This window comes from Dictyostelium discoideum (genome assembly GCF_000004695.1).
Source record: "Dictyostelium discoideum AX4 chromosome 5 chromosome, whole genome shotgun sequence".
In the NCBI taxonomy this organism is placed as follows: domain Eukaryota; phylum Evosea; class Eumycetozoa; order Dictyosteliales; family Dictyosteliaceae; genus Dictyostelium; species Dictyostelium discoideum.
This window is the reverse complement of record NC_007091.3, coordinates 4,876,294-4,891,078: the sequence shown is the minus strand read 5'-3', so window position 1 is coordinate 4,891,078 and position 14,785 is coordinate 4,876,294. Positions and strand designations below refer to the sequence as shown.

The 14,785-nt window shown below is 22.8% G+C and overlaps 6 protein-coding genes across 6 annotated transcripts; 3 read left to right on the top strand and 3 right to left on the bottom strand.

Annotated features, from left to right (window-relative positions):
• Window positions 1-25: 25 nt before the first annotated feature.
• Window positions 26-1,174, bottom strand: DDB_G0291013 (hypothetical protein; the record flags this gene model as incomplete). The annotated part of the gene is made up of 1 exon (XM_630360.1): window positions 26-1,174. The coding sequence occupies one exon, from the start codon at window positions 1,172-1,174 to the stop codon at window positions 26-28; it is 1,149 nt and encodes a 382-aa protein (XP_635452.1).
• Window positions 1,175-1,856: 682 nt separating this feature from the next.
• DDB_G0291011 (hypothetical protein) lies at window positions 1,857-4,915 on the top strand (the record flags this gene model as incomplete). The annotated part of the gene is made up of 2 exons (XM_630359.1): window positions 1,857-1,943; window positions 2,084-4,915. The coding sequence occupies 2 exons, from the start codon at window positions 1,857-1,859 to the stop codon at window positions 4,913-4,915; spliced, it is 2,919 nt and encodes a 972-aa protein (XP_635451.1).
• Window positions 4,916-5,367: 452 nt separating this feature from the next.
• Window positions 5,368-6,135, top strand: DDB_G0291009 (hypothetical protein; the record flags this gene model as incomplete). The annotated part of the gene is made up of 2 exons (XM_630358.1): window positions 5,368-5,752; window positions 5,846-6,135. The coding sequence occupies 2 exons, from the start codon at window positions 5,368-5,370 to the stop codon at window positions 6,133-6,135; spliced, it is 675 nt and encodes a 224-aa protein (XP_635450.1).
• Window positions 6,136-6,384: 249 nt separating this feature from the next.
• Window positions 6,385-9,452, bottom strand: gxcK (RhoGEF domain-containing protein; the record flags this gene model as incomplete). The annotated part of the gene is made up of 2 exons (XM_630357.1): window positions 6,385-8,340; window positions 8,517-9,452. 2 exons carry the CDS (start codon window positions 9,450-9,452, stop codon window positions 6,385-6,387), a joined length of 2,892 nt encoding a protein of 963 aa, XP_635449.1.
• A 789-nt stretch (window positions 9,453-10,241) lies between these two features.
• On the bottom strand, window positions 10,242-11,135 carry DDB_G0291005 (hypothetical protein; the record flags this gene model as incomplete). Its single annotated transcript, XM_630356.1, has 1 exon — window positions 10,242-11,135. The coding sequence occupies one exon, from the start codon at window positions 11,133-11,135 to the stop codon at window positions 10,242-10,244; it is 894 nt and encodes a 297-aa protein (XP_635448.1).
• Window positions 11,136-11,527: 392 nt separating this feature from the next.
• Window positions 11,528-14,316, top strand: DDB_G0291003 (hypothetical protein; the record flags this gene model as incomplete). The annotated part of the gene is made up of 3 exons (XM_630355.1): window positions 11,528-12,027; window positions 12,104-13,939; window positions 14,055-14,316. 3 exons carry the CDS (start codon window positions 11,528-11,530, stop codon window positions 14,314-14,316), a joined length of 2,598 nt encoding a protein of 865 aa, XP_635447.1.
• Window positions 14,317-14,785: the final 469 nt, after the last annotated feature.

Genomic DNA, 14,785 nt, shown 5'->3' with positions numbered 1-14,785 from the left:
TTTTTATTTTTTTTACTTTTTTTTTTTATTCATCCATTTCTTCTTGTTCTGCTTCATCTTCATCATTATCATTATTCAAAGCTTCAATTTCTTCAGGAGATAATTTAGAAACATCAATTTCAACCTTTTTTAATAAAGTATTTGTTAAATGTTCCAATTCTTCATCTCTACCTTGTGGAGCAGCGATTTTTAATAATTCTTTTGAGGTGATTAAACATTCTTGAGCTGATAATGGTTCATTTAGATTATTATAGACAACACCTAAAGTGTACCATAATTCAGCTATATTATCTTGTTCATTTACTAATTGTTCCAAAATGTCGACAGCAGTTCTATTCTCTTTTAATTCTATGAATAATAATGAAATGTTGAAACGATAATCAAATTCTGGACGATCATCAATATCAGAATGCTCCCAAAGTTGGTATGATTTATTCAAATATTCAATTGCCTCTTGATTCTTTACTTGACTAATCTTCATTGATGCCATTAAACTATAAGGTTCTGGTGAGTTTGGTGAGTATCCAATAGCCCTCTTTAAATTGCTCTCACATTGATCCTCTGCATCGTCATCAAAACATTGATCAGTTAAATATAATTCTGAAATTGAGCATAATGCTGAACATAATTGTTGTTTTAATATAATTATTGGATCATCTTCATCTGATTCGTAAACTGTATCCTCGCCATCGTCATCCTCACCAACTGGTGATGATGATTTTAATGGTCTTGGAATATGTTGTAAATCATTATATTTTGAACCTTGTTCTTTAATTAGTTGTTTTAATTCACGTTCCATAATTTGTATGCCTTTTCTATAACAATTCAATGCATCATCACCACCGACCAATTGCCCTAAATTCATGTATTTGGATGGTGAATCTTCTGGATCGGTTTTAATTGATTTTAAGAAATAAGTTTTAGCGTTCTCTATATCACCATTCTCTACTAATATCTCTCCGATTGTATCCATCACTAATGTATTGATTGGATCTAATTTCAATGCATTTTCAAAACTACTTAATGCTTTATCGAAATGATATTCACTTGCATATTTTTCACCTTGTTGTATATATTCTTCTGATGTTAATTCTTTCTTTGTGGTTGTTGCTGTTGTTGTTGATTTTTTACCTTTCTTTTGTTGTTGTAATTTAGCTTTATTTGGTTTTGACATTTTCTTTATATTTTTATTTATTTATTTTTATTTTTTATTTATTTATTTTTATAAAGTTGATTTAAAATATATAATACAAAGGAAAAAAAATATAATATAAATAAATAATCCAATCTTATCAAAAAAAAAAAAAAAAAGATTGAAAAAAAAAAAAAAAAAAAAAAAAAAAAAAAAAAAAAAAAAAAAAAATTCGTTCGTTTTTTTTTTTTTCAATAATTATTTACATGTTGGAAAAAATAAAAAAAAAAAAAAAATAAATAAAAATTAAAAAATTTAATTGTACAAAAAAAAAATTAAAAAAAAAAAAAAAAAGGAAATGATTATATTATGATATTTCTTTTAATTATTAATCTTAAAAAAAAAAAAAAAATAAAAAAATAAAAAAAAAATAAAATTAAAATTATATATTTACCCTATATCTGATATAAAAACTATTTATAAAGTTAAAAATTTCCAAATAAAAGTTATTAATATTACAGTAAACCAAATCTTTGAAATTATTATTTTTTAAACTTCTTTTTCTCGAAACTTTCCAAAATATCTTATTTTTTTAATTTTTTTTTTTTTGTTTTTTTTTTATTTTTAAACTTTTTTTTTTCAAAAAAAAAAAAAAAACCAAATTGTTATCAATAACAATATACAAATAAAAAGTTGTGAACCAAAAAAAAAAAAAAAAATAATAATGTCAAATAAAAATAATGAAGAATCATTATATGTTTTAGTTAATACACCTGACCTTAGAAAAAGATTCACAATTTTTTATGAAAAGGTAAACATATAAAAAAATAAAATTAAAAAAAAAAAAAAAAATAAAAAAGAAATCAAATTCCTAACTTCCAATTTTTTTTTTTTATTACTATTATTTTTTTTTTATTATTATTTTTTTTTTTTTTTATTTATTTTAAAAAGAATGAAAATGAAAAAGAAAGTATTGTTTTGGTAATTCCAACAAATCTTACATTTTCAGGATTTTTAGGATTGTTAATTAATAAATTTAAATTAACAACATCAGATAGATCACATATTAGAGTTAGAACAACTAATGAAAATGGTAATCGTAGAATTAAGAGTTTAGATAATACATATAATAATCAAATATTAATTGTATCAATTAGTGCAATTTCTGATGTTGATCCAGATGATGTTGAAGAGAAAAAACTATTAACAACATCACAAGAATATCAAGAGAAATTAAATAAACTCGAATCTGAAAATCAATATCTTTCATTATTCAATGACGTATCAGAGAATAAGAATAAGTTTTATAATTGTATAATTAAACAATTATTAACCTTGAAAAATAAAGTTTTAATTGGTGAATCTTATCCATACCGTTGTAAAGTTTTAATTTCAAATAATGAAAAAGATTCAAGAATTTGGTTTTATTTAATTGAAAAACCAACAACAGTCCAACTCGATTATTCATATGAAATTATTATAGAATTAAATGAGAATAATGATTATGAAAAGATAAGTTTAAAAAACAGAGAGAATGAATTAAAAGAAATTATTGATACTCAATTTAAAAAAGATAAAAATGATATCGTGGCAATTGTTGCATTGATTCAACAATATTATGATAATTGTATGTTAAGTAGAAGTGGTGGTTCAATTTTAGACACTTGTGTAAATTTATTTAATGAACATGAATTATTGAAATCTGAAACTACGAATAAGTTTTATCAAGAAATTTATCAACGTTGTGAAATGGTTTCAAATCATTTCAATATTCCACATTCAGTGGCAAAAAAATTATTATTTAAAAATGGTTGGGATGTTAAACCAGTGATATCATTAGATTGTCAAAGTGTTAGAACAAATAGTTATCCACATAAATCAAAGGATATTGAATTGTATAAATTTAAAACACCACAAATCACATTGGTTGACCAATCAAGTCAATTTGAAAAAGAATGTTCAATTTGTTATTGTGAATATGAAGTTAATGAAATGATTGAATTAATTTGTGGTCATTCTTATTGTATTGGTTGTATGAGTCAATATTTTACAACATCAATTAATGATGGTAGTGGTGGTTCCATTTCAATTGGTTGTTTAACTGCCGATTGTTTAAATAAATCAATTGATGAAGTTACTATTGAATCATTATCAATTGAATTATGTAAATCAAGAGGAATTTCATCAAATTTAATTAAAGATATTTCTTATAATTCAAATAATACGGTTCATCCATGTCAATATGAAGGATGTACTAGATTGGTCGCTACAGATTTAAAGAGAAAAACATTGGCTTTAAAATATTCCCCATTCATTAGTTGCAACGGTCATGTAATTTGTTTATTTTGTAAGAAAAATTCTTATCATTGGCCAGTACCATGCAATAAACCAGTTCATAACGAGAGTGATCTATTTAGTTATCGTTGGATTGTTGAAAATACCACCATCTGTGGTAGATGTAAATTCCCAGTTGAAAAATCATGGGGTTGTAATCATATGACTTGTTCAAGATGTCGTTATCAATTTTGTTATAGTTGTGGTAAAGATTATTCCGATCATGGTACTTGTACAGGTTCAATGATTGATGAGAATAGAAAAAATAAATCTAGAATCTTTTTAGACACAATTTCAAGCAATAATTCAAGTGTAGATTCGTCATTCATTGAGGAGTTTCTCAAGGGTAAATTCCATAGTAATGACCCAATCATTAAACATATCTATCAATCATTAATTTCAAACATCACTGAAAGAACATACACAAATAAAAGACATTTCGATCTTTTACAAAATGCTGTCTTCTTTTTACATGCTTACAATTCAAATACCATTGGTGTAAAAGAAAAAGCAGATGCTTTAGAATCTTGCCAAAAAACATTAAAGAAATTATTAACTCAAAGTTTTTATCATCATCATCAAAAACCATTAATGTCAAATAGTACTGGTGGTCATTCTAAAAATTCACAACCAGTTCGTTCATTATCTGTTACAGTTTGTAAAAATGGCTCAAAGAAACAATTATTTAAATTATTTGTTAATAGTAAATTCAATGAATTTAAAGAATCAATCGTTAATCAATTGAATAAACTTTTAATTCCTGTTGATTCAGATTTGGTTGAATATGATCCAAAGAAAATTAGAATCTATAATCTTTATGGTGGTCAAATTAAATCAACAAATGAAATCATCGATAATGAACCAGTCTTTATCACATCTTCAATTCATGAACAATGGTTGGAACCACAATTTCCAATTCTTTCAGAACAAGAAATTGAACAAGTTAGATTACAAATTGAAAAAGAAGAACAACAACAAGTTCAAGTTGGTAAAATCACTTTTACAACTTTAAAACCAAAAAAAGATAAAACTTCGACTCATCTTTCAAAATTAAAAGATACAATGGAAAAACAATTAAAATTACAAGAGGATTTAAAAAACGATCAAACTATTACAAATCTTATTAATTATAGAAATTCTTTAATTAGTGATGATGATAGTGGTGATGATGATGATGATGATGATAATGATAATCAAGATGAAAATACAAATGGTGAACAAAATAATAATAATAATAATAATAATAATAATAATAATACTACTGATGGTAATGATAAAAATCAACAACAACAACAATCAAAAGAAAGACCAATTACACTCAGTGATTATGAGGATTATTATGATGATGATGATTATGAAGAGGCATCGTATAATGATGAAGGTGATAGTGAAGAGGATTTAATTCATGACCAAATCATGAAAAAAAATAAAGGAAAAGATTTTTGGTAAATCATACTATTAATTTAAAAATAAATAAAGAATTTTTTTTTGAAACCATTATTTATTATTTGGTTATTCATTTTTATTTAAATAAATTTATTCTTTCTTTTTTTTTTGATTTGTTATCATTATTATAAATCACACCAAACATTTTCATCTGGGTCAGTCGTATCAAGTTTATTTTTTTTTTTAAAGAATTTATAATTTTTCTAGATATAAAAAAAAATATGATATATTTATAACAAATTATATCTCAAAAATACAAAAAAAAAAAAAAAATAATAATAATTAATTTGGTAATTGAAAAATAATAACCAAAAAATAAAAAATTAATTTATTTGAAAAATAAAAAGGCATGCCTTTTTTTTTTTAGATTTTTTTTTTTGTTGATTAAAAAAAAAAAAAAAAAAAAAAAAAAAAAAATTTATTTTTTAAAATTTTAATTTTATAGATAAATAAAAATGAGTTCAAGTACAAATTATAGTGGAACATTCACTAAAGAACGTTTTTGTGGTGGTGATGGATTTATAGTTGAAGGTATTTTACAAAAACATAATATTCATACAGTATTTTTACAAGCAAAACAACCACTACAAGATACAGTATTACCAACTAGATATGTTGCAATCACAATTGAATTTGATAATGCAGTAAAACGTAATTGGAAAGATGGTGTTGAAATTCCACCAAAAATGACAAGAGCAACTGCTATCACAAAAGGTTACTTAAATAAATTTGATAGAGTTCAAGCTACTCTTGTTGATAAAATTAATGCTGATCAACTATCAGTTGCAATTTCAGATGGAAATAAAAATTCTTCTTTACCTTCAAATTTTCATGATGATGGTAACTAACTAAATAAATATTTATATATATTTTTTTAATTTTCTAATTTTTAATTTATTAATTAATTTTATATATTAAAATAAACAAAAAAAGCAATTAAAAATTTACATCCAAATAAAAAGAATTATTTTGAATTTTGGGCAGATGTTGATAAATTTAGTCATAAAATTTTTAAATCTGGTGATGAAGTTAGAATTAAAACTATTGGTGATTCAATATTTGTAGATAGTGTTGTAAAGATGGACAGTAATAATATTGCAAACTTTTCTGGTGATTCAAATCTTGGTGACTCTTTTGCAAGTAATATAATGAAAAGATATGATCAAATAGAATCAAATAACCAACAACAACAAGAAGAAGAAGATGATGATGAATGGAAATAAATAATTAGGTAATTTTAATAATAAAAAAAAAAAATAAAAAAAAAAAAAATTTAAAAAAAAATAAACTTATTTATTAAAGAGAAAAAAAAAAAAACTATTATTATTATTTTTTTCCAATAAAGAAAATATCATTTTATTTAAAATTTTAATCGATATTTGTAATGTTACTACTATTTTTTTTTTTTTTTTTTTTTTTTCTTTTTTTTTTTTTCTTTTTTTTTTTTTTCTTTTTTTTTTTGACCAATAAATTTATCTATCAAATTCTTCTTCTTCATCATCAAACTCTTCCTCTGAAGATAAACTATCACAATCATCTTCATAGTCGTTGTTATTATTATTATTATTATTATTATTATTATTATTTGTAGTGGTGGTAGTATTACTACTTAAGCTTAAAGCATCAACACTTTTAGATAAAGAGGAATCTGGTGGGATATTATTATTTTCATTTAAGATTTGAGTGAATCTAAAATTTGCAATTGTTTTTGATCTATCATTTTGGGGTGGTTTTTTAAAACTTGAATTAATATTTGGTAAAGCAGCAGATAACCAAGATAATCTTTTTTGAATTTGTTGTTGAGTTTGTTGTTGAGTTTGATGTTGTTGTTGATTATTTATTAATTTTAAAGAACTACTACTTGAATATTGTTGTTTAATATTGTTAATGAAATTATCTCTTGAATTATGAAAATCTAATATTGATTTTGTCCATTTTGAAAGCTCATTTTGAGAATCAGCAATGATTAAATAGGTTCTTGAAGTAGTTGAAATGTTGAATGAAGTCTGATCGATATTTTCAATTTTTGAGCCAATTAGTGGTATTATACCCAACACCTTTGAGGATTGCTCATTCTTTAAATAGAAAAGATAATTACTCTCAAAAATGAACCACCTTCTCTTCCAATTTTTTACAACTTCGCCAATTTTTGTAAGATAACCTTGCATAACTATATTCTGTCTAGTTAATGCAATATGTGATAACAACGACGACGATTTATTTTTACCAGTTAATTGTTGAGTCAATAATGTTACACCACTGGTTTTATTTGAATTATAATTTAAATTATTTTGAGATACCATTCTTTTCTTTAACGTATTTCTTTTCTTTTTCGCTTCTTCATTATCTGAATTATCTGATAATGCAACACCTGTATCTGAACTATCAGAAAATCCATTCTGTTCAATATTATTATTTAAATTAATTTCACCACTACTACTACCAATACTACTTCTACAATTTTCTACATTATTATTATTACTATTATTATTATTACTTTGTTGTTGATCTAAAATAGGAATATTTGGTCGAAATGTAATTAAACTTTCAATTTTCTTTTTCCTATCTTCAACAATACCATCTTCAATTAATGAATCTTTAAATAATTTTATATCATTAAATTGAGGATTTTGAGGATTATTCATTGATTCGAAATAGAATTGTCTCTCTTCAAAAGTGAAATCTTTTTGAATTTGATCATCTTGTTCTAAAAGATTAAATCTTTTTTCTTTTGCATCAGAATCATCAATTAATAATTTATTAATTGTAGATTGAATTAAAGATGACCACTCTTGAAAACTACTACTACTATCACTAGAGAATTGATTTTGAAATATACATGATAATGATTTACTATAAATTTCAAAAACATTTTGTAATCCTTTAATCTCTTTACTTCTAATCCAAACTTCAACTAAATAAATCTTTCTCCAAAATTTATTATTAATTGCATAAATTATTAAATCATTAAATAAATAAATATTAATAATTCTTTTTTCAATAATTTCATCACCATCATCAGTATTCTTATTTGGTTTATTTTCATTTGGATTATTTAGATTATTGTTATTATCATTTTCATTTTCATCATCTTGGACTTGTACAACTCTAACTAAATCACCAGATTTAATAAATCTTCTATGTGGTTGAATTAAATTACCAGTTTTTGGACCTAAAGTTTGTTGAACTCTTGTTAAAGTTTCTAATGGACCTTGTTTATCAACTGTTGATTGATTTACAAATGATGCTACATCTTTCATTACATTCTTTGCTTCAATTAATTTTTTATGTTCATTTGGTTCTGTTGATTCTGGTGTATGTTGTATTAATTCTTCTAATAATAATACATATCTAACTAATCTTTGAATTGGCATAATCATTAAATCATTTAAATCTAATTTTTTTGATGCTGGTAAACTTTTACATTCCTATAATAAATAAATAAATAAATAAATAAATAAATAAATAAATAAATAAATAAATAAATAAATAAATAAATAAATAAATAAATAAATAAATAAAGAAATAAATAAAGAAATAAATAAATAATATTAGTATTATTTTTATTTTTTTTATTTATTTAATTATTTAATTATTAACTTACAGCTAAATAAAGTTTAAATTTATTATTTTTTGTTGTATTTAATTTAATTATTGAAATTGCTCTATTATAATAATTATTTACAAATATAGAATAAATTTTAAGGAATGGTCCAAATTCTAAGAAAACATCAGCGATTTCAACATTTTCAGGAAATGAATTTGATGAATGAAATTCAATTTTCTCTCTTAATTTCGATAGAATATCTTCGTTGGCTAATTTAATAGCTTCAATATTTGAGAAAATTCCATCAATATCTTGATCAGACATACCAATATCTTTAATTTTCATTAAATAAACATCAACTAAAACTTTTAAAAATGAAATATATGCTTGTTCTGTTGTCTGAATTTCACGTAAAATATTTGCTCTCTTTTCTTTTGATGCTTTCGCTTTTTCAATTATTGATTGATAACTACCTTTCCTATATCTATGATATGATAAATTTTTATTTTTTTCATTATTTTTATTATTCTTTTCATTATTATTATTATTGTTATTATTATTATTATTGTTTATATTTATATTATTATTATTATTATTATAACCATTATTATTGGTTAATTGAACTGGTAAAGATGATGATGTATTAAATGTTGTATTTGATTCTATATTACAATCTGGACTAATATTATTATTAATACCAGTGGGTATTGTGTCTGAAGACAATAGTATTTTAGTTTGCCTCCATTTTAATTCAATTGGTTTTTGTTGTTGTTGGTGTTGTTGTTGTGGTGGGGGTGGTTGAGGTGGTTGGGGAGGTGAAAAAAATTTTGATGCTGAAATGGATGGTACTGAAGATAATATTTGTGATATTGTTTCTTCCTCGTCTTGATTATCATTATTATTTGTATTATTATTGTTTTCAGTTTCTTGACCATAATAACCACTTGGTTTTAGGTCTGTTGCTGTTTTAATGACACTATCAAGTGTTTCCATTGTCCATTTATTTTTATTTTATGATGTGGAAAAAGGTGTGTGATGGTTTGAAAGGGGGCTAAAAAAAAAAAAAAATACTGCAAAAAAAAAAAATAAAATAAAATAAAAAAATGGGTTCAAGAAAAAAAAAAATAATAAAAAAAAAAAAAAGATTTTTCGAAAATTGTAAGATATTTTTTTTTTTTCAACTAAAAATATAAAAAATGATTGGGGGTGTGGAAATTTATTTCCAATCGTTGTCACTTATTAAAAAAATAAAGAATAAAAAAAAAAAATAGAATGATCAAAAAAGAATGCATTAAAATAAAATAAAAATATTTTATTTTTTTATTTTTTTTATTTTGTTATTTTTTTTTTTTTTATTTTTTTTTACTTTAAGCATATAACCAACTAATTTTTTTAAAAAAAAAAAAAAAAAAAAAAAAAAAAAATAACCACCAGGATTTTTGGAAAATATCTATTTTTTATTGTTTTTAATTTTATTTTTATTTTTTTTTTTTTTTTTTTTTTTTTGGAGAGAAACTTCTTTTCACTTTTTATTTATTTTTGTGTAACTTGGATTGTATTTATTTCTTTTTGGGTACATCAATTGCAAGCAAAGCACATTCTATAAGATCATCTAAAATTTTTTGACATTTTTTCTTTTTTGACATAAGACACTTTTTTTTTTTTTTTTACTATTTTTTTTTTTTTTTTTGGTACATGTCCATGTCCACGGGGGTTGGATATTTTTTTTTTTTTTTTTTTTATAATAATAATATTACTATAATATTTTTATTAAAATATTATTTAATTATTTTGATCGTCAAAAAAAAATAATAAATTACTATTATTATTATTATTATTATTATTATTATTATTATTATTATTATTGTTTGATGATAATCTTGATGATGATTTAAGAATTTGGGTTTGTGCTAAATTTTGTAATGGTTGAAATTCAATCATTGCAGAAAAAGTGTCAATCATTTCTTTTTCAACCATTATAATCTTTTGTATTGTTTGAGTGTATGGATCATTATAATCAATATTGTTATTACTTATTACTTTTTTTTCAATTTCATTTACTCTAATATTATATTCACTCTTACTCTCTTCTTTTAATAAAAATAAATTATCTCTAACTCTATTTGAAATTGTACAAGTTGAAGAAGATTGTTGAATATTTATATTGTTATAATTAATATTATTATTAGATATTGGTTTTTTAATTGGTGGTATTGGTACTATTGTTTCATTTGTTTTATTTGGTTTTGTTATTGTTTGAGGTAATATTGGTTTTGAAGTTGAAGAGGTTGTTGTAGTTGTTGTTGAAACTTTTGAAGTAACTCCTGATTTATAAAATGAGTCTTCAGAGAAAGGAGGTGGAATTTTTCTATTTGTTATTTCATTTGACCTTTTACCTTTATTAAACATACTTTGTAATAAAATTGGTTTATCACCATTTTTATTTCCACTACTACTTGTATTGACATTAATTGAATTTGGAACATTAGCAAATGATGATGATTTTTGTATTACAGGTGTTGATTTAACTACTATTTTACTTTTTAAATTATCATTGGTATTATCATTATTATTATTTTTTAATATTGATGCTTTTGGATTATTATTGTTATTATTATTGTTTGTATTATTATTATTATTTTGTAATTTTTTTTTAAAGTTTAATATTTTATTCATTTAACATATATATATATATAATAATTCTTTGTTGGTGAAAAAGTGAATTTATAAAAAAAACAAAAAAATAAAAAAATAAAAAAAATTATTATTTAATATTGCTATGAAATAAATAAATAAATAAAAAAAATAAATTATAAATCATTTCCATTTTTGTAGAAAATTATACAAAATTAATTAGGGGAATTTTTTTTTTTTTATTTTTTATTTTTTTTTTATTTTTTTTTATTTTTATTTTTTTTTTGTGAAGTTGGAATTTAATATAAAAATTAATTTTCAATTTTTTTTCTTATTTTCTTTTTTTTATAATATTTTCCACACACACAATCTTTTTTTTTGTGTGTTTTTTTTTATTTTTTTTATTTTTTTATTTTTTTAATTTCATTATAAATATGACAACAACAACAAATAATAATACAACATATAAACTTTCAAAATCATTACATGGACATTCAAAAGATGTTAGAAGTGTTTGTGTACTTTCAGATGGTAGAATAGTTACAGGTTCAAGAGATCATTCAATTAGAGTTTGGGATCCATCAAATAATTATTCAAGTATAGAATTACATGGTCACACTCATTTCGTTGGCACAGTTGTATCATTACCACCATCATTATTATTAGCTGAACGTGCATTAGCATCTGGTGGTAATGATAAAGTTATTTGTGTTTGGGAAAAATCAGCTTTTCCAAGAGATTCATCAAATAATAATAATAATAATAATAATAATAATAATAATAATAACAACAATAATAACAATAATAATAATAATAGTAGTAAAAAAGGTAATGAAGGTGGTGCACCATCATTAATGTTATTAGGACATAATGATTCAGTTTCAACACTTGGTGTAACAAATGATGGTTTGATTATCTCTGGTAGTTGGGATAAGTAAGTTTTATTATTATTATTTTAAATTCTATATATTTATAAAATATTAATATTAATATATTTATTTTTATTTTAGAACAATTAAAGTTTGGGAAAATGGTGAATGTTTAACAACATTATCAGGACATGAAGCATCAATTTGGTCAGTTATTGGATTACAAAATGGAAATATAGTATCAGCAAGTGCAGATAAAACTATAAAGATTTGGGAACAAAATGGTAAAGGAAATTATTCAGTGATAAAGACATTGAAAAAACATAAGGATTGTGTTAGAGGATTGGCAGTTATTCCAGATTTAGGGTTTGCAAGTTGTAGTAATGATGGTACCGTTTTCATTTGGACAATCGATGGTGAATTGGTTCAAGAGTTGTCAGGTCATAGTTCATTTGTTTATGCCGTTATCAATATTCCAAACTTTGGGTTTGCTTCAGTTGGTGAGGATAGAACTTTACGTATTTGGAGAGACGGTGAGAATGTTCAAACCTTGACTCATCCATCTGGAGTTTGGGATTTATCATACTCACCCAATGGCGATATTATCACTGGCTGTGCAGATGGTGTTGGTTATGTTTGGACTAGAAATGAAAAAAGATTTGCAACTCAAGAGGAGGTACAACAATATCAAGATAATTTAGCAGCTCAAACTATTATGTCTGATAATGTTGGTGATATTAAAATGAATGAATTACAAGACGTCAATGAAGCATTGATTGCCGATGGCACTAAAGATGGTGAATTAAAGGTTGTAAAGAATGGTAAAATCGCTGAAGCTCATCAATGGAGTGCATCTGAAGCTAAATGGATTAAAATCGGTGAGGTTGTAGATGCTAATGCTGCCAGTAGAAATAGTTCAAAAGGTGTACTCAATGGTAGAGAGTATGATTATATTTTCGATGTTGATGTTGGTGATGGTGTAATGTACAAAATTGGTTACGATCTCACTGAAAATCCTTACACTGTCGCTCAAGATTTTATCTTAAAAAATGATTTAGGTCAAGAATTCCTTGATCAAGTCGCTCAATTCATAATTAAAAATTCTGGTCAAGATACAATGACTTTTGAAGCAACTCCAAATCAAGGTGACCCATTAACTGGTTCAAGTAGATATATTCCAGGTAGTTCAAATAACAATAATAATAATAATAACTATAGTTCACCAAGTGATTCATTTACAGTTCCAAGTAGATATATTCCAGATAGTTCAAATAATAATAATAATAATAATAACAATAACAATAATAATAATAATAATAATAATAATAATAATAATAATAATAATAATAATAATAATAGAGATTTTAATATTAAACCAACATCATTAATTCCACAAGCAACTTATACATTATTTGAACAAGCAAATAGTGAATCATTATTAGTTAAAGCATTAGAATTTAATGATCAACTTTCATCAAATGCAAATACAAAATCAATTTCATTGGATGAAGATGAACAAGAGATTTCATTGTTTAAGGGAATTTTAGCAACACTCAGAGAGACATCACGTTATCATTCCTCATCGTTTAGTGATAATCAATATAAAGTTATTTTCAAAATGTTAACTTGGCCAGCTGATAAAGTTTATACGATCCTTGATGTTATTCGTGTTATGGTTCTACATCCTGGTGCTTCAAAGACCTTTGAATCTATGGTCATCGAGAATAGAGCTTCATCAAGATATAATCTATTGGTTATTCTCTTTAAAATTGTACAAGAATCCACCGTTATGAATAATCAAATGTTGGCTTTGAAAATCTTTTCAAATATGTTCCGTCATGAACCACTTCGTACTTTATTAACTCAAAGATTATTCTCAAATCCACAAATTTTAGAATCAATTAAATCAATCTATCAAAAACTTTCACCAAATTCAAACAAATCTTATTCAACTGCTTTATCAACATTTTTATTAAAGTAAGTTTTTTTCCATTTTATATTTCATTTTTTTTCAATTAATTTTACATGCATATTAACTTTTTTTTTTTTTTTTTTTTTTTAAAAAATATATATATTTTCAAAATTTTATTAGTATTTCAGTTTATTCTCAATATAATCAAATAAATACAGAGATTGTTAATAAGTATGTTGAATGTATGTCATTAGTAATTTCAACAGAATCTGATCCAGATTTAATAATGAGATGTATTTGTGGTTTAGGTACAATTTTAATGACCTATAAAGATTATAGACCATCAGGCTCAATCAGTACATCCGTTAAAAACTCAATTTCAAAAGTTACCTTTAGTGATAAGTTTACCGACTCTGTCAATCTCTTAACAAAATTATTATAATTATTTTTTATAAAATAAAAAATAAAAATTATCATAACAAATATAAAAAATTAATAAAATAATAAAAAAAATAAAAGAAATTATTTTATCAAAAAAAAACAAATATATATAAAATAAATAAATAAATAAATAAAATAATAATATTAATATTAATATTATTATTATTATTATTATTATTATTATTATTATTATTATTATTATTATTATTATTATTATTATTATTATTATTATTATTATTATTATTAAAAACTGGTAAAATTATTAATAATTTTTAAAAAGACACCCAAACTCGAAATTCATTTCCTAAAAAAAAAAATAATAATTTAAATTTCAGTTTTACATTATTTTAAACACTTTTTTTCCTTATTAAACAATTTCGAAAAGAAATACTAGCTTTTTCTTTTTTTGAATAAAGGATATAGTGTTTCAAAAATAAAGTTTTTTTTTAGAGTAGTTTTAGTGTTTTAGG